At 44.6% G+C, this 27,761-nt stretch overlaps 1 protein-coding gene and 1 pseudogene across 4 annotated transcripts in view; both read left to right on the forward strand.

Moving 5' to 3' along the window:
• The first annotated feature begins 12,399 nt into the window (after positions 1 to 12,399).
• TNK2 (tyrosine kinase non receptor 2) overlaps positions 12,400 to 27,761 on the forward strand; it is a 40,885-nt gene continuing 25,523 nt past the window's right edge. Inside the window, exons 1-2 of one of the 4 annotated variants that reach the window (XM_019651969.1) lie at positions 12,400 to 12,773; positions 22,725 to 22,973. In XM_019651969.1, coding sequence (XP_019507514.1) covers positions 22,965 to 22,973 — 9 coding nt within the window. In that variant the 5' untranslated portion in view covers positions 12,400 to 12,773; positions 22,725 to 22,964. Of the gene's footprint in view, positions 12,774 to 22,724; positions 22,974 to 25,987; positions 27,109 to 27,761 lie in introns of those variants that run through there. The other 3 variants (XM_019651966.1, XM_019651979.1, XM_019651985.1) reach the window with 3 other exon arrangements.
• LOC109387897 (ubiquitin-40S ribosomal protein S27a pseudogene) lies at positions 19,630 to 20,238 on the forward strand (annotated as a pseudogene).

Here is a 27,761-nt window from a genome sequence, read left to right on the forward strand (position 1 = left end):
TGCAGTGCTCATAACACCAACGTTGCTGGTTCAATCCCCACATGGGCCACTGAGTTGTGCCCTCCACAGCTAGATTGAAACAACTACTTGTCTTGGAGCTGATGGATCCTAGAAAAACGCCCTTACAACTAGATCGAAATGACTACTTGGAGCTAATGGGTCCTGGAAAAACATACTGATAGCCAATAAAATTTTTTAAAAAATTATTAAAAAAAAGGACTGTAGCAGGACTATCCTCCAAAAAAACATGTGCGCTACCTATGTAATTTTAAATGTCCTTGTAGCACATTAAGAAACTAAAAAGAAATAGGTGAAGTTAATTTTAATATTTTAACTCAATATATCCCAAACATTTATCATTTCAATATGTACACATTAAAAATTCTTGCTAGTGCAAGCTCTGAGCAACTAGCGGTTCGATTCCCGATTCCTGGCCCGAGCTGAGCTGCCAACAGGTGGCAGGATGGCTCAGCTAAAAAAAAAAAAAAAATTATTGCTGTTATTTTATGTTACTATTTTTCATACTAAGTCTTCAAAATCGATTGTACTTAGAGCACATCCCAATTTGGGTTACCAACATTTCAAGTGCTTAATAGATACTTATGGTTAGTGAATAGTGGACACTGTTGCTCCATAGCAAAAGGCATAATTGGTAAAGGTTTTCTTTTACAGGCTTTCTACTATGCCATTGCTAAAAAGCCATTACACAATTTAATTTTGTCAGTACAAGTGCCAGCCAGTATTCAGTATGATTGTAGGAATTGCCGCCACTACAATTGGGAAGACTTTTAATTGCCTCACCTATGTCCAAGCTTTCTCCTGTCAGAATTAGTAGTCATATGCATACTCTTGAGGAGAAGCAAGATAATTTGCTGTATTCTACAGGAGGAAGTGCCTATGTGAAAGGTAATGGGCCGGGAGACAGCCCTAAATAAATCTTTGAAGACATCTGGTTATCTGGAAGATATACCTTTATTTGGATTTTAACACATTAGACACTAATATCTTCCTTGTGTCCATCAGTGGGCTTATCTTCTTAGGCTCTTGAGTTAAAGCCCTTGCAATTTGCTCCATCTATCCTGTAAACTGCCTAATGCTTAATCCATCTCAAATGGACTGTTTTGACTAGCTGTTAATGCCTTTTTAAAAAATATTCACATATTAATGGTACAGAAGCACGTGTATTGAATATTAAGTTTTTTCAGGTATGCAAGGCATATTCATCGAGATAGACCATATGTTGGGTTGTAAAACAAGTCTCAATAAGTTTAAAAGTATTGAAATTATGCACAATGAGTTCTCTGACCAATGGAATTAAGTTAGAAATCAGTAACAAGATAACCAGAAAACCCCAAAACATCAGAAATTAGCACATTTGTAAATAATTTATGGGTCAAAGAAGAAATCAACAAGGGAAACTAGAAAATATTTTGAATTTAATGAAAATTACAACAAAATTTGTGGATGCAGGTAAAGCCAGTTCTTAGAGATGCACTGTTCAACACAGTAGCCACAAGCCATGAGGCTAAATTTAAGTTAATTAAAAAGTTTCTCAGACACCACATTTCAAGTGCTCAGTCACCATGTGGTTCATAGCTATCGTATTGGACAGCACTGAATAGAATATTTGCATCACTGCAAAGTTCTATTGAACAGTCATGGCTTAGAGGGAAACATAGTTTCCACCTTAACAAGTTAGAGAAAGAAAAGCTAAGTATGCCCAAATGAAATAGAAGACAAAGAGCAAAAGTCAATGAGATGGAAATCAAACAATAGGTAAAATTAAAGCCAAAATCTGATTCTTTGGAATGGAAAAATTGATTTAAAATGACAAAACAATCACTAATATCAGGAATAAAAAAGTTACCACCACAGATCCCACAGACATTTAAGGATGATAAATGTATACCATGAACAACTTCATGTCAATAAATTTGACCACTTACATGAAGTAAACAAATTTGTTGATAAACTCAACCAAAATTAGCACAAGAAATCTGAATGACATATCAAAGAAGTAGAACTTATCAAAACTTTACAAACAGAAAACTAGAGTCAGTTTCACTGGTGAATTCTATCAATCATTCAAGGAAAGAATACCACTGATCTTACCCAAACCTTTTCAGAAAATAGAGGAGGAAACTGTTAAGGCCAATATAACATACAAAAACCTGACAGACATTACAAAAAATTACAGATCAATATTATGAATATAGATGCAAAAATCCTTAACAAAATACTAGGAAATTTAATCTAACAATATATAAAAGGATAATATCAAGAAGGGTTTATTCCAGGAATTCAGGGTTAATATTCAAAAATCAATGTGTCCATCAATTTCACACTGATATAAGTATTGCTAGTTGAACACTTGCAAGGACCAGGGTAGAGCTTGATGAAGACGCTGGTAAGTTTCAGTAAATTCTAGTGAATTTTAGCCTTTCATATGGTGGCTACCATCCCCCACTTCCCAGCCCCACAGCAGGCAGCTGAGGAGAGACAGTGGCCAACACTCCTGGAGCCAGAGTGGGCAATAAGGACCTTGTCCTCCAAATAATCAGGATTGCGTGTTGATGATTACTATTTTTGATTGCTGCGGGACAAGCTCAGAGTCTGGCCATTGTTTCAACCCCCCTGGGCTGAAGTGCCTTACATAACATTTAAAGAGACACCATTTCCCTTTGCGAGCCAGACATTTAAGGAAATCTTTGTCAGATCAATGGCTGACTACAGAGATAAAAGAACAGAAACTTCAATGATCACACACAACAAAGAATACACATTTTACAAAAATAGTTTCAAAGTCACAAATACGGCTCCAGCTCCCAACAAGCAAGATTTAGCAATCACTGAAGAGTGGAAGAATTAGATTTCCAGAGTTACCACAACATAATAATCAATATATCCAGTCCTCAATATAGAAATTACAGGAAACTGGAACAGGAAAGTATAGCCCAATCACGGGAAAAAAAATAATTTGATAGAAAACCACCCCAAGGAAACCAATACTTTGGAATTATTAAAGAGATTAAGTCAATTGTCTTAAATATGTTTAATGAGCAAAAGGAAACTGGGAAAAGAGCTAAAGGAAATCAGGAAAACTAGAACAAATGAGAATGTCAGTAAAGAGAGAAATTATAAAAAGGAACCAAATTCTGGAGCTGTAAAGTAAAATAAGTGAAATGAAAAAATCACTACAGGTATTCACCATCAAATTTGAGCATGCAGAAGAAAAAAATCAATGAACTTAAAGATAAAAGACTTGAAATTATCCAGTCTGAAGAGCAGAAAGAAAAAAGAATGAAGAATGAAGAAATGAACAGAGCCTGAGAGTCTTGTGGGACACCATAAAAAATACCAAAATAGGTATTATAGGAGTCTCAGAAGAACGAATGCCAGGGGAAGAGTGACATAAAGGCACAGAAAAAATATTTGAAGAAATAAATGATGGTTAAAGTTTCCCAAATCTGAGTAAAGACATGAATATACACATTCAAGAAACTCAAGAAACTCAAAAGAGATCTACACCAAGACACATTGTAGTCAAATTGTCAAAACCGAAAGAGAAAAACTGAGAATTTTGAAAGCATCAAAAAAGAGGTGACTCATACAAGAAAGCCTCAATAATATTAACAGCTAATTTCACTTTGGAAGCCATGGAGGCCAGAAGGTAATGGGACAACATATTTTAAATCCCAAAAGAAAAAACTCAACCAATAATTCTGTATCTGGCAATGTTGCCTGACAGCCGATTCCTATAACATGCCCCATTGCATTAGCCTCTAACCCTATTAAGTTAGGAGGGAGTGTCTCGGTATGACCAGAGGCTCCCTCTGGGGGGTGTCTCAGATGTGACTGGGACCTGTTGGAATGATAACAGTCATCTCCCCTGGGAGGACACAGTAACAAGGTGTCCTGGGACTATGTGGCGGATGTGTGAAGGCATAGGATTTGCTGGAACACAATGGGATATGTTCATGGAAAGGCTTTGAGGCGCAAACCTCAAACGGATGCTAATTTGATTGACAGCAGTTTTACTTCTTTGAAAATTCTCATTAAAAGCCATGCGCTGACCTGATTCGGGGCTCAGTCTTCTCTGGCTGAGTCCCTTGGTCTCGCTCAAATCTTACTTTTGTCTCTATTTCTTATTCAATCTGCATCGCCCCTCTCGAGAAACCCATTTGCCCTTGCCACGCTGGACGTGACATGGCAAAACTTTCCTTTACGAATGAAGAAAAAATTAAGACATTTCCAAGTAAACAAAAATTGAGGGAATTCATTACTAACAGACCTGTGCTACAAGAATTGCTCACCTGTAAGATTATGAACAAGGAAATGATGCCCATTTTCACTGCTTCTATTCAACATTGTACTGGAGACCCTAGCTACCGCATATAATGCAAGAAAAAGAAAGAAAAGGCATACAGAATAGAAAGAAATAAAATTGCCCTTATTTGCAGAGTATATAATTGTTTAGATAGAAAATCCTAGAGAATCTACAAAACAATGTCTACAACTAATAAGTGAATTTATCAAAGTCACAGGATACAAGGTCAATATACTAAAATCAGTTGCATTCTTATGTACTAGCAGCAAACAACTGTAAAAAACAATCAATTTACAATAACACCAAAAAACTATATTTAGGGGAAAAAATCTAACAACAGATATTCATAATTTCAATGCCTAAAACCAGAAAATGTTGCTGAGAGAAATTAAAGAAGACTTAAATTAATGCAGAAATATACCAAGTTTATGGATCAGAAGACTCAATATTGTCAAGATGTCAATTGTCCCCAAATTGATCTAAGAGTCAACACAACCCCAATCAAAATTCTAACAGACTTTTTTGCAGAAATGGACAAGCTGATTATAAAATTTATATGGAAATACAAAAAACCTAGAGAAGCAATTTTTTAAAAAAAGAATCACTTCTTGGCCTTTGGCTAAGTTCAAGTGTAGTATCTGCTATTATCTAATATGTCTTGTACCAAGGATAATATAGTAAATGGGTTTTTGGAACGGGGAGACAGAATAGGAGCTTGTTCCATCTGCTTCACTCCTTGATTTGGTATTGCAGTATTTCCAGGAATGATGCACAGAGAAAGAGGATAAGAACAATAAGAACAAAGTCAGAGGTATTACCCTGCCTGATTTCAAGACTTGCTATATACCTACAGGAATCAAGACAGTTTGGTACAGGTGAAAAGGTAGATATATAGAATAGAATAGAGTTCAGATAAAAGCCCACCCATATATGGCCAAGTGATTTTTGACAAAATGCCAAGGCAATTCAGTAGAGAAAGACAAGTCTTTGTAGCAAACAGTGCTTGATCAACTGGGTATCCACAAGGGAGAAAAAAATGAACATTGACTCTTACCTCATAGCATACACAAAAATCAACTTAACATACTTGTAGATCATAGACTTACATGTAAAAATCTAAAATTATAACATTTCTAGAAAAACACAGGAGAAAATCTTTGGGGTAGGCAATGGGGATAGAATTCAAAAAGCCTGACAGAGAAAGGTTGATCAATTAGACTTCATCTAAATTCAAAAGTTTTGCTTTTCCAGCGACTGGACTTGGAGCTGAGCTTGCGCCCACCACAACTAAGATTGAAGAACAACAACTTGACTTGGAACTGATGGGTCCTGGAAAAACACAATGTTGCCCTCCCCAATTCTCCTATAAAATCCTTTTTTTTTTTTTTTTAGCTAAGCCATCCTGCCACCTGTTGGCAACTGTTGGCTGCTCAGCTCGGGCCGGGAATCGAGCCAGCAACCCTGTTGCTCAGAGCTCACTCTTGAGCGAGCTCTTAACCAACTGAGCCACTCGGCTGGCCCCAATCCAATAAAATCTTTTTTTTTTTTTTTTTAGCTGAGCCATCCTGCCACCTGTTGGCAGCTCAGCGGCTGCTCAGCTCAGACCGGGCATCGAACTGCTGTTGCTCAGAGCTCAAACTCTTGAGCGAGCTCTTAATCAACTGAGCCACTTGGCCGGCCCTAAAATCTTTTAAAAGAAGATTTTGCTTTTCAAAAGATGCTATGTGAAAACTAAAAAGAGAAACCACAGACTAGAAGAAAGTACAGTAATACCTTGGTTTGCAAGCATAATTCATTCTGGAAACAAACTACTTGTATTCGCAAGACATCGCTCACTTACCACGTTAAAATATATTAGAAATGTTTGCTTGTCTTGCGAAACACTCGCAAACCATGTACTCACAATCCAAAGTTTTACTGTATTTGCAAATCATATATTTGATAAAGGACTTATACCAAGAATATATAAAGAGCTCTTACAAATCAATAATAAGACAATCCACATTTTTTGAGTTGGCAAAAGATTTGAATTGATCTTCACAAAACAAGATGTACAATGGAGAAGCACATGAAAAGATGCTCAACATCATTAGTCATCAGGGGAATGCAAATGAAAACCACCAATGAGATATCTACACATTCATTAAAATGGCTAAAATTAAAAAGACTGACGGTACCATGTGTTGGTGAGGATCTTGAGCAACTGGAACTTTTATATTTTACTAATGGGAATGTAAAATATTACTACTACTTTGGAAAACAGCTTGGCAGTTTCTTTAAAAGTTAAAATATACACCCACTGTGTGACTCAGCCATTCTAGGTCTAATCTAATCCAAAAGAAATGAGAACATGTATATACACAAAGGCTTGTACTCAAAGGTTCATGGAAGCTTTATTTGTAATAGCTCAAAATGGAAACAACCCAAATAGCTCTTGAAATGTATTATAGATATACAATGGACATCTACTTAGCTCTGAAAAGAAACTGATTCCATTTATATAAAATTCTAGAGAATGCAAACTAACCTATAGTGACAGAAAGAAAAATCACTGGGTGCCTGGGGATGGGGTACAGGGATTAGAGGAAGTGGGGAGGAGTGGTAGGGAGGGATTATCAAGGGGCATAAAGAAACTTTTGATGACAATGTTAAGATTGAACATGGCACCTTGAGCTGAGCAGCCGCGAGCTGCCAACGGGCAGCCGGATGGCGACTGGACTTGGAGCTGAGCTAGCTGCGCCCTCCACAACTAAGATTGAAGGACAACAACTTGGCTGTTCCCCTTCCCCAATTCCCCAATAAAATCTTAAAAAAAAAAAGAAACTTTTGACGACGATGGAAATGTGATTGTGGGGATGGTTGCACCATGCATACATAAGTCAAACTCAACAAGTTATACAAATTTAAATTGTGCAGTGTATTGTACATCAATTATACCTTAATAAAGTGGTAAAATAAAAATGCACATACACACTACTTGCTTTGTTCACATAATTATAGATCTTGAATGAGTCATAGATATACAAATAAATATACTTTATGCTTTAAAGTACATTTAAAAATACTGTATTTTATACATTATGCAAATATGCCATAACCTTGTTTTATCTATCAGTCCCATTTTAAGGAACATCTAAGCTAGTTCTGTTTTGTCACTGCATATTATATTTAACTGAGCATCTATTTGTATCTATCATCTATCTATCTATCTATCTATCTATCTATCTATCTATCTATCTATCTATCTATCTATCTATGTATCATCCATCTTTGTGCACAAGCAGAGGCTTATCTGTAGGATAAATACCTAGAAAGCTGTGTGGGCTTTCCTGGGATGGTCATCATCTGAGCAGAAAGAAGAAGAAACAGTTAGCTAAGGATGTGCTGTGTCTACACTACAAATGGGGAGACTTAAACAAAGGAGAGAGGAACAGCAAGAATGTATAAAAGTGAAAAAATACCTTACCATTTAAGGTAAGGCCTGACTGCTTCTCATTTCTAAACTCAGTACACTAAATTCCAACGGAAGCCAGATTTCATGGACATAAAGGAGTAGATGAAGAATAAAAGAAGCCAGTCCTTCATAAGTTTAGTCTTGTCTCCCCCACTAGCAATTTCTGGATTATGCATATTGGGCCATGTCTTATATGATTATGCCTAACACTGGCTGGACTTATATAGATAAGTAGCCACTGGTCCATTTATTGGTTACCAGCTTCAACTGTATGTGTCCGCCAGGGGGCATTAGAACCCAGGATTATGGTGCCCTTTCCAAATAGCCCTTGTTGATCCAGAGTTTGTATCTCTTGGCTCATTTGGCCCTTTCTGTAGCTGGGCAGAGGGAGCAGCTGGCAGTGCCTCCTCCCAATGCCCTAGTAAGGTTTTGAAATTGAGTTGCTTGAGGGCATGTGAGCCCGCCCCCTTAGCAGCTCCGGGGAGCTCTGACTTGCTCTATAGGGAGAAGGCACGGTCTGTTCTTGGTCCTGGGACAACATGGCCTGGGTTAGCAAATATCCCCATGCCTAAGAATTCCTTCAAATATCCCTCCCTTCACATTGACCTAGAGGCAAAAGGTCCCTTCCTAAGAACTCTTTTGCTCTTTGTCAAGTCAGATTGTCTGCTCACATACCAGTCCTGCTCCCACACCTCTCTTCACTCCCGCCTCAGGTGAGGCATTTTCTAGGTACTGGGGGGACTCTAGGGAACTAAGCATCTGCCATTTCCGGTTGCACACTGTAATCATCTGTGGAGCTTTTACAAACTATGGATGCTGAGCCACACCCCAGAGATTCCAATTTAATTGTTCTGGGCATCAGTGTTTTTAAAAACTTCCCATGTGATTTTTTTTTTTTTAAGATTTTATTGGGGAATTGGGGAAGGGGAACAGCCAAGTAGTTGTCCTTCAGTCTTAGTTGTGGAGGGCACAGCTAGCTCAGCTCCAAGTCCAGTTGCCATCTGGCCGCCCGTCAGCAGCTTGAGGCCGCTCATCTCAAGGTGCCATGCTCAATCCTAGTTGCGGGTGGGGCGCAGTCCACCATCCCATGTGGGAGTAGAACCTGCAATCTTGTTAGGAGCACGTGCTCCCACCAGCTGAGCCATCCTGCTACCCTCTGGCAGCCCAGCGGCAGCTCAGCGCGGTGCAGCCCACCAGCCCACATGGGAATCGAACTGGCGACCCTGTTGCTCAGAGCCCGCGCTCTTAACCAGCTGAGCCACTTGGCCGCCCCTCCACCCCCAAAATCTTAAAGAAAAAAAAAACTTCAGCCCAATCACTTGGCAGCATCCACCGCTCTTGGCTGAGCACATGCTTGCAGGTATGAGTTCGACTGCCCGTCACCACCCCACAGGTACCTTCCTTGCCATCCTGCTTACCCCACAGTGCAACCATCTCACCGTGGAGATTCTGTAAGGGCACCACCACAAGCCTCACTCAGGCAGCTTGGGTTCCACCCTCCGCTTAGAACTAGACCTGACAAGCCCCTCTCCCTGCAAAATCACTCTGCTATGGGTAAGTCTCCTCAAGTTCCAGATCTGGGAAGAGATTGGCACAGGCATGTTAGAGGGTTAGGGTTATCCCTTCAGCTACATCCTGAATCTTCTGAGCCTTCTGCTTCTAGACTGTTATCGCATTTCCTCTATTATGCAAAGCAGTCTCCCTAGGTGTCTCCCTGGCTACTAGTACTGGAATCACAAAAACAGTGCAGAGAGGGGGACAGCCTCACAGCTCAACGCGGTGGTCTGTGGGGACAGTCCAGGAGCTGGGACTTGGTGGATGGGGGAAAGGAGCAGGAGGCTTCTTTGCTGTGAGCCTAAAGCTCCAGATAACCCTGCACTATAAGGATGTAAGAAGCATGGATCTGGCTTTTGTGGGCAACTGGAGAAGTAGGAGAATGGGGAGCTGGGCTCCCCTAAGAGAATCACCTATCAGGACTAAGGATGCAGGTGCTTTGACCCCTTGCTTTGTTTGATTTGGAGCTTGATTGACTGGCAGAAAAGCTTGCTCCAAATCAGTTGTTTGCATCTATTGACCACCCCCTCCCCCACAAATCTAGTCAGAACTAATGTCTTCCAAAGCAAGGCTCCTGGGTTTGGTGTTATTTTGTTGTACCTTAGTGGTTCAGGGCAGATTTTGGAGTCAGAAAACTGAATTTGAATCCTGGCTTCACCACCAGCTGTATGATCCTGAGCGTTACTTTAACCACGTAGAGCCTCAGTTTTGCCATCTGTAAAATGGAGATGATAATGTGTACTTCACTGGGTTGTGGCGAGGGTTGGATGAGAATAAATGCCACGTGCAGGGTCTTACCCATAGGAAGGCTCAAAAAAACCTTAGCAATTGTCATTACTGAGGCAGTATGAGGGAGGTTGGGGAGAGGATACTCCTCAGGTTCCTTCCCCCTGACTTTCTCCCCTGAGGTCAGGCAACAAGGGGGAAGATCTTAGCCTGGGCTGTGCCTAGAGTCCTGCCTGCCCTAGACCCTCTCTTGGACCTGGTAGGGTACATTCACCTCCTGATCAGCAGCCACTGGCTCCATGGGGGAAGAGCAGCTGTTACACACACTGTTATCAAATGATTTAGTAGAAAGTTACCCTGCCCACCTCACAGGGCAAGATGCTATGATCCAAATCCACCCAGTCCAGCCCCTGCATTGGTGTCTGGAACCATCCTCTTCTCATTGCCCTACTGTCCTCTGGCCTGGGCCCTTGGGCCCAATACCAGACAATGGGGGTGTAGAAAGAGCCATCCTTACACAGTTCCCTGATGTCTGATTTTTGGGACAATTCTGTCTGGAGTTGTTTTATTATCATACCCATTTAATAGATGAGATACAGTCAGTAACAGGGCCAACTTTGGGTTCTAAACTTCATAGCCCAAGGCTGCCTCCAGTTGGGCTAGGATCTGGGTCTGCAGGCTGCACTATCACTCTGAATTTTCTTCTTCGGGGTTTGGGAGAAGGGGGCCCAAGAGGGAGCAGTGCAGGGTAAAGCAAGGTTCCCCCACCCCCACCCCTACCCCCTTACCTGGGATGCTTTCTGCCTGTGTTCCTGGCAGGAAGTGTCACAGGCCAGACACCAGCTTGCCCCCTTTCAAGTACTCTTCCAGTACCCTCTGCCTTCTGCTGGCCTCAGGGAAAGGGTGGGTGTGGCCCAGGTTCCTATGCCTCTGGATTGTGGTTTAGAAATTAAGACTAGAAGCCTTGTCTGCAAATACTCACTGAATTGTGACCTTGTAAACTTTCCAGTCCAAACCTCCTCATTATAGAAACGAAGCAACTGAGGTCAGATGGAAGTGACCTTTCACACTGTCACATGGTAAGTTAGCAGCAGCTTACAATTCGAGACTCCTATTTCAGTGCTCCTCCATTGGGTACGGTTGACTGCACCTTCGCATTGTGAACGCCCTACCTTCTGCTTCACCTCTCCTTCCTTTTTTGGCATCACAGGACGGGGCAAGCAAGGTCTAGGATAGAGAGAAGGATGAAACGAAGAAGGGGAGAGATAGGGGGACTGAACAGAAGGGTAAGGGGCTGGAGTAAGCGGTACCTAACCCTTTAAGAAGGCAGGCCGGGCCCCGCCCCTTCGAGGCAGCGCAGGCGCACGCGGGCTCCAGGAACTCTGGCGGGAGGGCGGGCGCTCCTGGCTCGCGGGCCGGCGCGCGGGGCCGCAGCACCTGCGGGGGCCGGCGCAGGGCGCGGCGCCCGGTGGGCAGACGTCGACGCCCGGAGGCGAGGGCGGGGAGGCGTGCGGGGGACGTGGGGCTGGCCGCGGAGCCTGAGGGGACGCGACCCCGCAGCCCCCTCCCCCGGGGGACGGGGCGGAAGGAGCCGGGCGGGGGGCGGTGTGAGCGAGCGCCGAGGGCAGCACCATCTGGAAAGGCGGGACCGCGCGGCCTCTGGGGGGCAAGCGAGTGCGCTGGGCAGTGCGGGCGGGGGACCCCAGGCGGGGCGCGCAGGAGGAGCGCGGTGGGTTTAGCTCAGCGCTGCCAGAGCAGCAGCCGCAGCGGATCGGGGTTCTCAGCTGGGGCCCGCAGCTGCTCCGCGGGCTGAAGCTCGGCGTGGAGGAGCAGGGGGGCGTGGGTCCGGCCGTGCAGGAGGAAGGCGGGGTGGGCCCGGGGGTGCAGGAGCGGGGCGGCCGCGGCCACGAGCCCAGCCTGGGGGTAGTGTGGGGGCCGCCGGACGGCGCGGACTGGAGGCGCCCGCCGCTGTGGACGGGCTCCGCGAGCTGGCCTGTGGTGCAGGAGGAGGGGCTGGGGCCCCACAAACAGCACCAGGAGAAGGGAGGAGGCATCCCTGCAGTGCAGGAGCGTGGGGAGGCCCGCGCCGGGGTGCAGGAGCGGGGGGAGGGGAGCCCACGCAGGCTGCTGCAGCTGTCCGAGTTCGGGGACCGCTCCTGGGAGCGCGGGGAGGGGCTGGAAAGTTCCGGGGAGCAGGGTGGGCTGTATTGGGAGAGCTGCGGGCACCACAGACGGGAGGCAGTGGTTCTAGGAGAGGTCCCGGCTCGCCGAGGGAGACTCGAGCTGGTGGGGAGGGCGCGGCCTGTGGGGCCCCAGGGGCCTGAGGGGGAGGGACGCCTGGGGGTGCAGGAAGCAAATTGGCTGCCCGGGGTGCAGGAGGGACAGGTGGTCCTGGCTGTCCAGGAAACATACCTGGACGGAAAGAGGTCCCAGGAGGGAGAGGCGCCCCCTGAGGGGCACAGGATCCGGAGGCGCAGGCGGAGGAGGAGGTGGTAACCTACAGGCTGGCTGTCCAGCACCAGCATCGCTCTTGGGCCAAAGTGAACGCAAAATGTAGGGGTTCGGGGAGTGGGAAGCAGAAGAGCGCTGTGAACCTAAGAGCGTTGGAAGCCACTGCCCGAGTGCAGGCAGAGTCCTGCTGGATCCTCTTCTGCCACCTCAGCCTGGACATCATCGAAGCTGTGTCTACAGGGAGGCAACAGAAGGCAGCAGGTAAGGAAGCCTGTTTGTGTTCTCAGCTGGGATTGGTGTATTTGGAAGCAGGGAGGCTGCAGTTACCTCAGAGAGGGTGATCTCTGAACTGCCTTTGTTCGTTCCCCTATGTTTAAGTCTGGGGAGGGAGAAAGCAGTGCAGTTTTCACAACAGCAAGGCAGGAACCCTCCCCCCAGTTCTGTGTATGCCAGCTAGAGTGATGGGGCATTTCCTTAGAGACTAGACTGGAGGTGAGACTGTCTGGGTGGCTGCCAGGCCTGGGCAGAAGGAAGAGAGGTTGAGGTTGCAGAGGAAGTGGTCACCCCTCCACCTGTTTATCCGGAGATAGGGGTGCCTCCATGCCATAGCTAGGATGGTACAATCAGCACAGGTTGTTGCCTTAAGTCCTCAAAACACATTCCAAAAAAGGGAAGGAGGCTGCATTGCTGTTAATAGGACCTTATCTTGTAGCCCCGTTGGCCACGTGAGCTGAGATGTGAGTGTGGCAACCAGTGCCTTGGGCACGAGCCTGACCTGCTCCCGCCACACCCTCTTGTCACAGTTGATTAATACTGAGGGCTCAGAGCCAAGGATGAATAGTGGGCAGAAAGGTGGAGAGCTACTGGGGAGTCTGTCTCCTTGTGGGCTCTCAGGACCCTGGCCTGAAAGGGACGGGAGAGAAGGAGGTATTTGCACTGCTGGACTCTGGGCATCCTCTGTGGCCCAGACCTCAGCCCCACCCTCTGGAGGTGGACAGATGGGCAGCTGTGGCATCCTGGGTTCTGTCCCAGCTGGGGCCAGCTCCTAGACAAGCCTAGAGGTGGTATTTGCAGGGGTGGGGGCTAGATTTGGCTTCCTGTCGACTCCCTCGTGGCCTGGGTGCCAGGCCTACACATTCCTGGCCCAGAGGGGCTTGGTTGGCCAGCTTATGGGCCTCATCTGCCTAGGGCTGTTCACCTCATATCTGGTGCTGTCTGGATTTTGCTTCTCTAGCCCTTAGGGGGCGGGGGAAGGTGTGCAGAATTGCTGCCTGCCTCAGGGCCTTAGCTGGGACCCATCTCTGCCTCAGCCCATGGTGTGACCCTGAGTCACATGGTCCCCAGACCCCCATCTGAAGCAGGCTGGGTGGAGATAGTCTCCTCTTGTAGGGATAGAGGGAGTGGTGGTGATGTTCTAGGCAGGCAGCCAGGCAGCCGCTGGGACTGTGCTGGAGGAGCCGGTTAGCCTGCTCCTCATCAGAGTCAAACCCAAACCCGTTTGTCTGCTTCATCCCACGCTTGCCTGTCTCACTGCCACCCCAAACACTCATGCACCGGAAGTTCAGGTGCTGTGTCTACGGTGCCTGGCCCTTCTGGGATGATCAGACTGCTTCTGGCTCTCTGGCTTCAATGCAGAGAGAATTGCCTATTCTAAACATATACACACAGCACACATTGTAACCCTATTTCAGGTGGACCTTTTTGAATTTGTGGTAGATGAAGATGAGGACTTTGACAGGTCTGGATTTAGACTGGTTACCTGCTGTGTAACCTCTTGGGGCAAGATAATGTCTCTGGGCTTCAGTTTCCTCGTCTGCAGAGGGGCCCATGCCTTTCCCTACAGTGTCCTTAGTGTGGAGGGCTCAGACCCTTCTTTGCAAGTCTGGTGCTCACTTCTGCAGCAGCACAGGCCTGCAGATGTAGGGGATGAAGGGTCAGTGCTCCCTGATGTTTTGCTCTGGACCCTAAACCCATGATTATCCCCTACCTTGTGCTTTATTCTGGAAGATGAAGTGCTTTTTTTGTTTTTTGTTTTTAATAGTTTTATTGAGGTATAATGACATGAGGTAAATGGAACATATTTAAAACTAACTTAATGTGAAACCACCACCATAATTAAAATAATGAACATACCCATTATTCCCAAACCCCCAAAAGTGTTTTGGGCTCCTTTGTAACATCTCCATCCCACCCCTCCTTTGCCATCCCCTTCCCCCAGGTAATAGATTGGTTTGCTTTCTGTCACTGTACATTAGTTCACATAACCTATAATTTTATGTAAATGGAATCATAAGCATGTGCTTTTTTTTGCCTGGCTTTTTTCACTCACCATAATTATTTTGAGATTCAACCATGTTGCAGATATCAATAGCTCATTCCTTTTTATTGCCGAGTAGTATTTCATTATATGTATATACCACAATCTGTTTATCTGTTCACCTGTTGTTGGGTTGTTTTCAGTTTTTGGTTATTACAAATAAAACTACGAATATTTATTTGAGTCTTTGTGTGAACAAATGCTTTTTACTTCTCTTGGGTAAATCCTTAGGACTAGAATGATTGGCTATATGGTAGGTTATACATTTAACTTTTAAGAAACTGCCAGACTGTTTTCCAAAGCAGTTGTTCCATTTTACATACCTACCAGCTGTGTATGAAAGTTCTAGTTTGTCCACTTCTTTGTCAGCACTTGGTGTGATTAGTCTCTTTAATTTCAGATATTCTAATAGGTCTGTAGTGGCATCTCATTGTGCTTTTAATTTGCATTTTCCTAATGACTAATGTTGAGCATCTTTTCATGTGTTTATTCATCATCTGTATATTTTTAGTGATGTGTCTATTCAAATTGTTTACCCATTTTTTGTGTGGGTTTTTTTTTCATACTGAATTTTGAGAGTTCTTTATATATTCTGGATATCAGCCTTTTATTGGATATATGATTTGCAAATATTTTCTTCCAGTCTCTGGCTTGCATATTAATTCTCTTAACAATGTCTTTTGAAAAGCAGAAGTTTTAAGTTTAATGAACTCCAATTTACCAACTTATTTTTTTATAGATTGTGCTTTTGGTATCATGTCTAAGACATCTTTGCCTAACCCAAAGCACAGTGGTTTTCTCCTGTTTCTTCTAGAAGTTTTATGTCATGGGTTCTCCATTTTGGGTTAATTCTTGTATATGGGGTAAGGTATGAGTTGAAATTCAGTATTTTTGCAGGTGAAGAGACAATTGTTCCAGCACCATTTGTTGAAAAGACTTCTCTCTGGAATTGCCTTTGCACCTTTGTCGAAAATCAGTTGTCTGTATATGTGTAGATCTAATTCTGGACTCTGTTTTGTTCCATTGATTCTATTGGGTTGTCGGAAAAGTCATGACACATGTTTGTGACAGATGGCACTAGTTCATTTTTGGAAGTACGAGTGTCATTCGCATCTATGTTATTGCTATGTCATTTGACAGTTGACAGTTCTAGCTTCATTTTTAAAAAAAAATTGAGCAATTTGGTTGAGTTTTGGAGATTTTACAAGTTGAAGATGGAAGACCAAACTGTGCATTTTTGCTATATTTTACTGTTTTACTTCCATAAAGGGAAGAATGTGCATCAAGCTTGTGAAAAGTTGCATAAAGTTTACAGTGACAATGCTCTACAAGAATGTCAGTGCCAATGATGGTTCATGAAATTCCGTGCTGGTGATTTTGATCTCAACGACGCTCCTGGGTCAGGGAGGCCCACCGAGGTTGATGACAGCAAAATAAAGGCATTGATCGAGTCAAACCCAGGTTACATGACACGAGAGATTGCAGAAACATTGAACATCCATCATTCAAGCGTTCACGACCACCTGAAGAAGCTGGGATACGTAAGCAAGCCCAATATTTGGGTTCTGCCTGAACTCAAAGAAGTTCATTTGACGGCACATGTAAACATCTGCAATATGCTCATTAAATGTGAGGAAAACGATCCCTTTTTGAAGGGACTGATAACTGGTGATGAGAAGTGGATTGTTTACAACAGTGTGGTGCACAAACTGTCTTGGTCCCGATGTCATAATTTGCCTCAAACGACATCAAAAGCAGACATTCATAAGAAGAAGGTTATGCTCTCAGTGTGGTGGGATTTTAAAGGTGTCATATTTTTCGAGCTCCTACTGAGGAACCAAACAATCAATTCGAATGTGTACTGTCGACAATGAGACAGTTTGAATGAATCCATCATCCAAAAACGTCCAGAGCTTGTTAATTGTAAAGGAGTTGATAACGTGAGACCACACACAAGTTTGATCAGCCGTCAAAAATTACTGGAGCTTGGATGGGATGTGTTGCCACACCCACCATACTTGCCTGACCTTGCTCTGTCAGACTTCCACTTGTTTCATTCACTTCAAAACTCCTTGTGTGGTATAACGTTCAATTCAGATGAGGCTGTAAATCAGCACCTTGTTCAGTTTTTCGCAAATAAATACAGGTCCTTCTATGAACGAGGAATTATGAAGCTCACTGAAAGATGGCAAAAGGTTATCGAACAAAACGGGCAATATATCATTGATTGTTCTTTATATAAATAAATGACCTTTGAAAAACGTAGATAAAATACGTCATGACTTTTCCAACAGCCCAATATTTGTCTTTATCCCAGTACTACACTATCTTGATCAGATTTATAGTAAGTCTTGAAATCAGAGTAAGATCTTGAATTTTGTTCCTTTTCAAAACTGCTTTAGTTAGTCTAGGTTTTTTGCATTTCCATATGCATTTTAGAAACAATTTGTTAATTTCTACGAAAAACCTAGGATTTTGATTGGGATTGCATTGAATCTATAGATCAATTTTGGGAGAATTGACATCTTAGCAGTATTGAACCTTCTGACCTATGAACAATATAGATCTCTATTATTTATTTAGATTTTTAAGAATTTCACCAATGTTTTGTAGTTTACAGTGTATAGATCTTCCACATCTTTTGTCAGATATATCCTTAAGTATTGCATAATTTTTGGTGCTGTTGTAAATGATATTTTTTATGATGATTCATTTTTTATTTTTATTTTTTAATCTTAATTGTCATAAAATATAAATAACATAAAATTTACCATTTTAACCATTTTTACGTATACAGTTCAGCAGTGTTAGGTACATTCATATTGTTGTGCAACAATCATCACTATCCGTTTTCAAAACTTTTTCATCTTGCAAAACTGAAAACTCTGTACCTATTAAACAGTACTTCTCCATTCCTCCCGCCACCCCAGCCCCTGGCAACCACATTCCACTCTCTGCCTCTGTGAGTTCGATTAAATATCTCATAGGAGTAGAATCATACAGTATTTGTCCTTCTGTAACTGGCTTTTTTCACTTACCATAATGTATTCAGTATTCATCCATGTGTCAGAATTTCCTTATTTTTTAAGGTTGAATGATAATCCATTGTATGAATATACCACATTTTGTTTATTTATCCATAGATGGTTGTTCCTGCCTTTTGGCTTTGTTGGTAATGCTACTATAAGGTGGTATTGTTTTTTAAATTTCAGTTTTCAATTGTTTGTGGTTAGTATATATAAATACAAAATATGATTTTTAAATATTGACCTTGAATCTTGTCACCTTGCTAAGCTGACTTAATCTAGTAGCTTTTTTGTAGCTTCCATTGGATTTTATACATAGACTGTCATGTCACCTGCTAATAAACACAGTTTTACTTCTTCCTTTCTAATCTTTATGCCTGTTATTTCTTTTTCTTGCCTGATTGCACTGTCTGTACTCTCTAGATTTTGGATAGAACTTTACTTTAGGTTCCTTGTTCCTGATCTTCAGGAGAAAGCATTTAGCCTTTCACCATTATGCGTGATATTAGCTGTGGGTTTTTCAAATACGATCTTGAGCTGGTTGAAGAAGCTCCTTTCTATTCTGACTTCACGGAGATTTTTAATAGGAATGGATGTTGGATTTTGTCAAATGCTTTTTCTATGTTTATCAAAATGATATAAGATTTCCTGTTTTGAAAGTTTTTTAATGTGTTGAATTACATTGATTGATTTTCAAATGTTAGACCAACCTCACATTACTGAGACAAACTCTACTTGGTCATAATGTACTATTCTTTATATATTGGGTTGTCGGAAAAGTCATGACGTATTTTTTTGTTTTTCGCTGCAAAACTGCATCATGACTTTTCCGACTACCCAATATATTGTTGGATTCTATTTGTTAAAGAATTTGTTAAGAGCTTTTGTATCTATGTTTTTGAGGATAGTTTTCTTTTTTTGTATTGTCTGCAAGATTCATAATATACATCTTTAACTTATCATAGCCTGTCTTCAAGTGATATTAGTATAAGAGCCTTAAAATAGTATAGTTTCATTTCTCTTCTCCCTATGTTATTATTATAAAAAATTATACATGTGGGCCGGCCGAGTGGCGCGATGGTTGAGAACTCGCTTGGGACGCCAGAGGGCCCCGGTTCGGATCCCACATATGAGGGCCAGTGACACTGCCCTCCACAGCTGAGATGCTGAACAACAGCTCAACCTGGAGCTGGGCTGCCGTGGGTCGCCGGCGACGGCGTAGGCTGCAGTCCCTGTGGCAGTGGGTTGCCATGGGCTGCCGTGTGTAGCCAGCAGCCAGCGTGAGCGGCCAGCAGCCGCAGTGAGCGGCCGTCCAGAAGCCGGCGACTGATCTGCCTCACCCAGGAAGAGCGCAATGATGGTGCCAACTTGGGCCAGTGAGGCAGCGTCCAACACAACTAGATTGAAGAACAAAACGACAGCAACTTGTCTGTCCCCTTCCCCCCAATTCCCCAGCACTGTTCCCATCCCCCCAATTCCCCAATAAAAATCTTTAAAAAAAAAATTATACATGTTATAAGCCCCATACTACGGTGGTATTATTTTTGTTTAAACAGTCAACTTATCTTCTAAAATAATTTAAATAATAAAAATATCTTAACTATTTACCCATGTAGTTGCCATTTCCAGTGCTGCTCATTTCTTTGCATAGATCCATATTTCTATATGGTCTTGTTTTTCCTTCTGTCTGAAGGATTTCTTTAACATTTATTGTAGTGTAGGTCTATCTGCTGATGGTGAATTCTTTCAGCTTTTGTATGTTTAAAAAGTTTATTTAGCCTTTATTTTAAAAAGATACTTCCACTTTCTGATCCATCATACCCTTGTGGACAAGACTGTCACTCTTGAGGTTGAACCCTCGGATACAATAGAAAATGTAAAAGCCAAGATCTAGGGTTAGGAAGGAATTCCTCTTATTGGACTGATCTTTGTTGGCAAGCAACTGAAAAGTGGACGTACTTTGTCTGTCTACAACATTTGAAAGAAGTTCACTCTTTAGCTTGTGTTGAGACTTTGTGGTGATGCTAAGAAAAGGAAGACATCTACACTATTCCCAGGAAGAATAAGCAAAAGAGAAAGAAGGTTAAGCTGGCTGTCCTGAAATATTTCAAGGGTGACGAGAACGGCAAAATCAGTTGCCTTCGTTGGGAGTGCCCTTCAGATAAATGTGGTGCTGGAATTTTTATGGACAACCACTTTGACAGACATTTTTATGGCAAATGTCATCTGACTTGACCTATTGCTTCAACAAACTGGAAGACAAGTGATTGTATATGGGTTAATAAAGACATGAACTAACAACAAAATAAGATATTTCCATTGGAATTGAATTCTTGTTAGTTTTTTATGTGAGTACTTTAATGATGTTGTGCCACTGTCTTCTCATTTCTGTTGTTTCTGCAAGAAATCTTCTGTCATCTTTATCTTTGTCTGTATGTAATGTTTCTCTTACCCTCGCCAGCTACTTTTTAAGATTTTTATCACTGGTTTTTGAGCAAGTTGATTATGAGGTGTGTTGGTGCAGTTTTCTTCATGTGCTTAGAGCTCACTGAACTTCTTGAGTCTGTGGGCTTAAGTTTTCAAAAAATTTGGAAAAATTTCAGCCATTATTTTTTCAAATATTTTTTCTGTTCCCCTCTTTCTTCTTTCCTCAGGAGCTCCAATTATATATGTGTGTTGGGCCACTTGAAATTGTTCCACTGCTCACCGACGCTTTGTTCATTTAAAAAAGAATCTTTTTTACTCTGTGTTTTATTTTTGATCATTTCTAGTACTGTGTCTTCAAGTTCACCAAGTTTTTCTTTTGCAGTGTCTAATCTGCCTTTTATTCCATTCAGTTTATTTTTTCCATCTCATACAGTATGGTGTTTATACTAGAAGTTCAATTATAGTCTTTAAAAACATAATTATAATTGTCTACTAAGTCTAATGTGTGTCACTCCTAGGTTGGTTTTGATTGATTGCTTTATCTCCTCACTGTGGGTAATAGTTTCTTGCTTCATTGCATGCCCAGTAATTTCTTACTGGATACCAGACAATGTAAATTTTACCTTGTTGGTTGCTATGCATTTTTCTATTCCTATAAATATTCTTGAGCGTTGTTTGGGGATGTGGTTAAGCTACTTGGAAACAGTATGATCCTCTTGGGTCTTGTTTTTAAAATTCGTTAGGTGGGACCAGAGCTGTGCTCAATCTAGGGCTAATGATTCCCCACTGCTGAGGCAGGACCCATTTGTGTGTTCCGCCCATTGCCTAGCTTTTCTAGTCTGGCTGTTAAAAATAGGCACTTTTCCAAGCCTTGTGAGCACCAGGCACCGTTAACTTGTAATCCTTTTGGGGTACCCCCGCCCCAGCCTTAGGTAGTTTCTGTACATTCATGTGATGATCAGTACTCAGCTGAATATTCAAGGGGACCCTTTACAGACCTCTGTGGTGCTCTCTCTTTTCTGATTCTCTATTCTGTGAACTCTGGCCACCTGAGTCTCCCCACTCTCAGCTCCATCTCCCCACTTCAGGGAGTCTTTTGGGGTCTGACTAGTTTCCTTTCCTGTGGTGTAGCTTAGAAACCCAGTGGTAGGGCTGAGCTCCTTTGTTTTCTGTCTCATAGGTATCACTGTCCTTTGTTTCATGATATCTGGTGTCTTGAAAACTATTTTGTATGTTTTGTCTTTTTTGTTTTTGTTATTTCAGTCAGGAGGTTAAACCTGATCTCTGTTATTCCATCTTGGTCAAAGATGAGGATTTGACTTTAATCCCCTCTTCCACCTTTTAACCCTTTCCATCTTTCAGTCCATCCACTCTAGATTCATCTCTTTTTTTTTTTTCAATCTACTGTCCATGTTTATATTGTTATGGTATAATAAACTGGGATGACTTTTCCTTTCCTGCACAACTTTTTGTTCTCCCTAGAGTAGCTTTTTTTGTTTGCGTAGTTTTCTATGTACCTTTCAATTAGTCACAGTCTCCAGTAGCTGTCTAAATTTCTCAAGATGTCATTTCAATTAGGTATTCTATCAAATTCATCTTTTGGAAAATGTCTCAGAGCCATGTGTCCTGGAGCAGCACGGACTGATTGCTTCCTTTCACTGATGCTTAGCTGTCCTCCCAGGATCTCCTGTCAGCATCCTGGGCATTTCCTTCACAGCCCTTCCGTGTTGTATCTCCTGTTTTCCTATATCCTGTGTCTTCTCCTTTGTTGGTTTACTCTCTAGTTTTGGAAGACCACATCCTTTCAGTCATCACTGGCCCATCTGCTTTCCAGCTTCCCAAGTTTTGTAGTGATTGTCTCTACTGTTCTTTCCATCCTTCGGGGACTTCTGCCATTCAGAAAATTTCTCTTTTTTAAGTTGTAGTTTTGGTGGGATTTTGGGAAGAAGTGAAATTTATGTGCATGTTTGAAAGTTACTGTCTTTTCCTGGAACCTCTGTCCCGTCTTTAAACTTCCTCACCGAATCCATGAATCCGTTCAGCATCCAGGATATGTTTAACAAATAAGACTCCAGCTCTGCCCTCCATCGGCCCACATCCCTGAACCAAGCAATGCAGTGTGCACTTGTATATGGACTAAATCCTGGCTTCATCACTTACTTTCTGGGTGACCCTGGTCAGTCACCTCTCCAGAGCCCAAATTTCCTTATCTGTAAAATGGGGCTAGTGTAGGGTAGTAAGTGGCGGGGGTTAATTGGCCAATGAAGATAAAGCTTTTAGTAAAGAACCTGCACACAGTGTCTTCATGAGGACCCAGACCATGACTTCTCTTTCTTTATATGCCCCCCCAAACCCTAGCACAGGGTGAGCACATAGGAGGTACATGCTGAGCGACTGAGGAGGGGTATGGGGTGAGAGGTTTCATCTGATCTCTCCCTTCAGCAGCTGTGCATCCTGGGAACCCTGGAGCCGAGGGCCTCAGCTGGGTGTCGGAGAACACTGGGTTCTTGTGTCTGCCTGTCCTCTGTATGCTGTGTCTCCTCATGAGGCAGCTGACCTTTACTAGGCCCTGACTTTGGCAGGGCTGCCCCTCCATGGCCAGAAGAGAATTACCATCACTCTGAACCGCTGACTTCCCCCAGCTCCTGGAGATCCATTCCTTACGACAGGTTCTTAAATGCTATGGACCAGGCAAGTCTCTTCCCCTTTTAAAGTCTCAGTTTCTCCATTGCTAACGTGGGTGGGCAGGATATTGTGGGATTTAAGGTATCTTAAATACCTTGAAGTCCCTGACGTTTCTCTTACTCCCAGGTTCAGACTCCTCCTGGATACTGCAGCCTGGCCTGCTCTACCCTGGATGTTCCTAGCTCCTGGGGTTCTGGTGTGGATATGGTCCCCAGGGGATGAGCAGTCCCGCTTGCAGAGTAAATGCTTTACAATTCACAGCTCTGGCTTCTTTCCCCTACCCCACCTTCAGGGCCCAACAATAGGCCCCTTCAGCTCTAGGCTGTCGATGAGGGGGTGGGGGTGGGGTGAGGCCTGAGCCAGCAGGCTGGGTAACTCACTGGGCAGCCCCTGCCCAGCCCTGGAAGGGCTCTGGGGGTGGCTGGCTGCTGGGACTACATCCTTCTCCCTTCCTGAGCCTTGGTACCGTGATGATGCCTGGGCCAGAGGAGTGGTGAGAGGAAGCTCTCGGCAATACCCTGCGTCTCAGCCCTGGCACCCCAGCGTGCATGGTGTGCCTGTGCACAAGACCCAGACAGCTGCAGGAATTCATTCTGTGTCACACTCGAGTGGTGTGTGTGTGCGGGGGGGTGGGACGCTCCAGGAATGTGTTAGGGCTCTCAGTGTCCTGTCTCTGGGTGTCAGGGTTGGCACGCCAGTCTTTAGCTGGTGGAGCATGAAATAGCTACAAAATACTTTCAAGACCAAGCTGGTACATGTGATAAGGTGTTGAATTCAGTGTGGGTCGTGTCATGGTGTTTAGTCAGATCCTCTGCTTTCATGTCTGAAAGTTACACCTCTGTCTTCTTTGGAGTCAAAGGAGATGAAGTATAGGAGGGCCCCTATATCTGATGTGTCTTTCCCTGCTTCCGCGCCCTGCCTTCCCACTCTGTCCCCCGCTTGTGCCCCTCCTCATTCTCTCATTAAGGCTGGTATGCCTGACAAACCCGACTTCCTTCCCATCAATCATGTGGGATCCTGTACCTCAGCCCTCCCTCCAGAGTTTGATGAGAAGGCAGCCTTCGTGGAGAAGGCTGATTCATGGCTCTCCTTCTGCCTGAGTGAACGACCATGTTGTCCCTAGGGCTGAAATGGCTTTGTGGGCGCAAAGTAACTTAGTGGGTCTGGGACAGGAGCAGCTATAATGAGATTGGCAGCATCTCTTCTCATGAAGGTGCTTGCTTTACTTGCTTTGAAATAATGGTGGGAGTGAGGGTGGGAGTGTGCAGGGAGTAAAGCCAGGGCCGGGGGAAAGCAACAGGCTTATTCCTGGTATCCACTGGAGGTGAGATGGCACCAGCTCACTGGAAAAGAGTCAGGGTTCCTTTCTTCAGTGTCCGTCACAAAGGCTTGAAATACTTTTCAGCAAATGGTCTTGATCAGATGCTGTGACAGATTCTGCCTTCCAGATGACATATAAACAGATCGTTACTTTACAATGTACAGATCACAGTAGAATTGTGTGCGTAGGGCTCCCTCAATAGATGTATTAATACAGAGTGTTACAGGAATACTGAGCCTTTAAGGCTGAGAGCATGACAGATAATTTAAAATTTTTAATTGTTTTGGCTGTTTTCTACATTTACTGTTGTGTGTTTATACTGTTATTGTTTTCAAACATTATATTAACACAATAACCTGAGAAGCATGGCAAAAATAACCATTTGGGGGTAGGCTAGGGGAATTTAGGATAGAGGAAATGACATTTGATTTAGGTCTTGGGTGTGTAGGAGTTCATCATGTAGACAAAGAGAAGGAGTATTACAAAGAGAATAACATAGCTCAGAGACGTGAAAATTAAAGAGGGTGTCAAGGGAAGGGCAAGCATTTGACAGTTTGAACATGGAGATATTTGAAGGGAATGGTAAGAGATGGAGTTGGACACATAGGCAAGGAGTGGATCCTGAATGGCCTTGTATTTGGCTCAATGAGAAGCTACCAAATGCTATCAGCAGGGGAGGGACTTCAGATCTGTGTTCAGATGACAGTAATAGCAATAGGCAACTATGTGTTAGGTACTGTGCTAAGTGTGCTATTATCTCATGGAATCTACACTCTATGAAGGAAATATTTGTCCCCATCTTACAGGTGAGGAAATTGAGGCTTAGAGGTTAAGTCATTTGCCCCAAAATTGTCCAACTAGAATGTGACAGAGCCAGGATTTCAGCTCAGGTCTGTCTGTCTGAGTTTTTGATCCCAGTGGTATTGATGGGAGGAATAATGAGGAGGCAGAAACAAGATTTTGTGGCGGGCAGAGGTGAGGCTTTTAGCCTGGGTGGCTGGTGTTGGCTTGGGATGTTTTCAGTCAGGGTACAGGAGTACTCATTAGCTAGATTTAAGTGCGTGATGGTGAGCTCAGTTTGGATATGCAGAACGTGTGGTACTTATGCATCCTCCTGGTGAGGCTGCCCTGTAAATGCCTGGAAAAGTGGGTCTGGAGAGCTTCAGGAGCGCAGAAATGGAGACAGACAGCGTGTGGTGGTAATGGGAGGCCTGGCAGGAGAGGAGATGACCTCCAGGGAGCGGAGCATCCACTGAGAAAGGCAGGGCACGTTCAGAAGTCGTAGGAAATACTAAGAGTTAAGGAGATGGCTGAAGAGGCTTTAGGGCTGGACTGTGGGCCCGTAGGCCCAGCACTGTTGGCACATATGCCTCAGCCTTGCCGGTCCTCAGGACCTCAGCTGCCAAGCTCCCCTGGGAGGGAGTGGGGCCCCTGTGTCCTGGAGATGGAGAGGGTGTGGACGGTCATGGTATGCGTCTGAATCATCCCCTTCTCTCCCTTGGCCCCTGGCCAGCCTGCTTCTCAGACCAGTTGTGGTGTCGGGCCTGGACTGACCTCAAGGTGTGGGGCTGCCTGGTGCAGTTCCCTCTGGGATGAGGTACTGAGGGGGAACCAGTCTGGACTTGGCTCAGAAGCTTTGGCCGTGCTCACAGAGGGTGAGTTGAGGCTGACTGGGCTTGGTGGGGCTGACGTGTGGAGGCAGGATAATCCTCTGGCTGGGAGAGGAGCTGTCAGTGCCCTCCCCTTCCCCTAATGTGTTGTGTTCCCTCTGGGGCTTGGAGAAGAGAGAGGGCAGAGGTGGGGGAGGGCTGGCTTGGAAGTGGGGTTGGCATATATTCCCGAGAATACGGTAGATTGTTTTGGAAAAATCCTCTTGGCCGGAAATTACATGTCACGTCTGCTCCTCAGGGTGGATTTGTCACTTCACTAATGCTGTTTGAGAAGCTGGGGGAGGGGAGTGGACAGCAGAGGCAGGCTGGTACCTGGCTACTCCCGGCGAGAGATAAAGGGGCAAGTTATAGACCAGAGAGGTGTGTGTGTGGGCTGCATTCCCCAAACCCTAGAGACAGTTTGGACCCTGTGGCTATCTTGTAATAGGGTGGCACTAGGAGGCAGGGGACTTATGAGGGAGGACATAGAGAGAAAGCAGGAAGGAGGAATTGTTTGGATCAGACCCTTCACCCGACGACAGGACGGAATGGGCCTGGCATTTTCAGCCTCTTTCTCTATAGCCTCCTGACTTTGGGTTCTTGCAGCTGCTTCCAAAACTAGTTTCTGCCATAGCTGCAGTAAGATGCAGAGGAGCTTCTGCCTAGAATAGACCTGCTGCCTGTCAGGGTCACCTCCCATCCCAGCATGTTTCAGGGTGCAAAAGGAGCTTGTAAAGTGAGTGAGCCTTATGGGAACCCATGTAATACCCTCCTGGGGTTTCTTTCTTCCTTCTAGAGAGAGAGAGAGAGAGAGAGAGAGAGAGAGAGAGAGAGAGAGAGAGAGAGAGAGAGAGAAGGAAACTGACTTAGCATTTCCTCCCTCCTCTGCCCCAACCCCGGAAGGGGTAAAGGTGCCCTGAGCTCAGCGTGAATACCTAGTACTGTGGAGTCAGTGGATGCTTCAGATACCTGCGAAATGAGACTGTGCGCCGGGGGCCCTGCAGGCCCTCCGGAGCTGGAGAAAGAGAGGCGGAACCTCTGCAGTGGGACTTCCTCCGCTAGCAATGGCCTCACCTGAGTGATGGTGAAAGAGTTCTGCGTGGGTTGGTGTTGGAGCAGCTCCTTCAGCAGGGAGTGTGGTCACTGAAAGCACTCTTCCGAGGCCAGTAAGGTCAGCCCCAGTGCTGGGCCCTGCCCTGAGCTCCCCTGTGTAAAGCCCTTGCTGTCTTGGTTTGGGGTGGGGAAGAGGGGGGGAGGGAGGCAGGCAGATGTCAAGGCCTGGCTGAGTAGAGGCATGGGGCTGGGGTGGGTGCCGGAGGCGTGGCTTCCACTGCTGGGCAGGTTCATGGGAGTGAGTGGAGTGCAGAGTGCGAGTGGAGAGTACAGCAACAGGGAGCCTGGCAGGTGGGCTCATTCTTGGAGCCGAGTGAAAGCTGGGCAAGAGGAGGGATAGGCTTCAGGCGATGTCTAGAGGGAGGGGTCTCAGGTCTAATCAAAACAGGGAGTGCTTCTCTTCTGTGACCTTTTTGGATGGACACTTCCCCCGCCTTATCATGCAATATGGGGACCCTTGAATCCCTAGGACCATACTGGTGGCTGCGGAGCTCTGGGGTCCTGGAGGTGGCCGAGGGGCTGAGGGGAGCTATGGCTCTGTGATCAGTGAAGGTGGGGCCCAGCACTTGGCTCTTTCTGGGGTCAGCCTGTTGTGTGGCTCAGTGGAGAGGTGATGCCTCCTTAATAGAGACCGGGGACAGGATTGGGGGAGGGGCCAGCCACCGCTGGGGCTCTGGGCAGCCAGTGGTGGCTAGGAGGCTGTGGGGTGGG

The sequence above is a fragment of the Hipposideros armiger genome, unplaced genomic scaffold (genome assembly GCF_001890085.2).
Source record: "Hipposideros armiger isolate ML-2016 unplaced genomic scaffold, ASM189008v1 scaffold_8, whole genome shotgun sequence".
Lineage (NCBI taxonomy): Eukaryota > Metazoa > Chordata > Mammalia > Chiroptera > Hipposideridae > Hipposideros > Hipposideros armiger.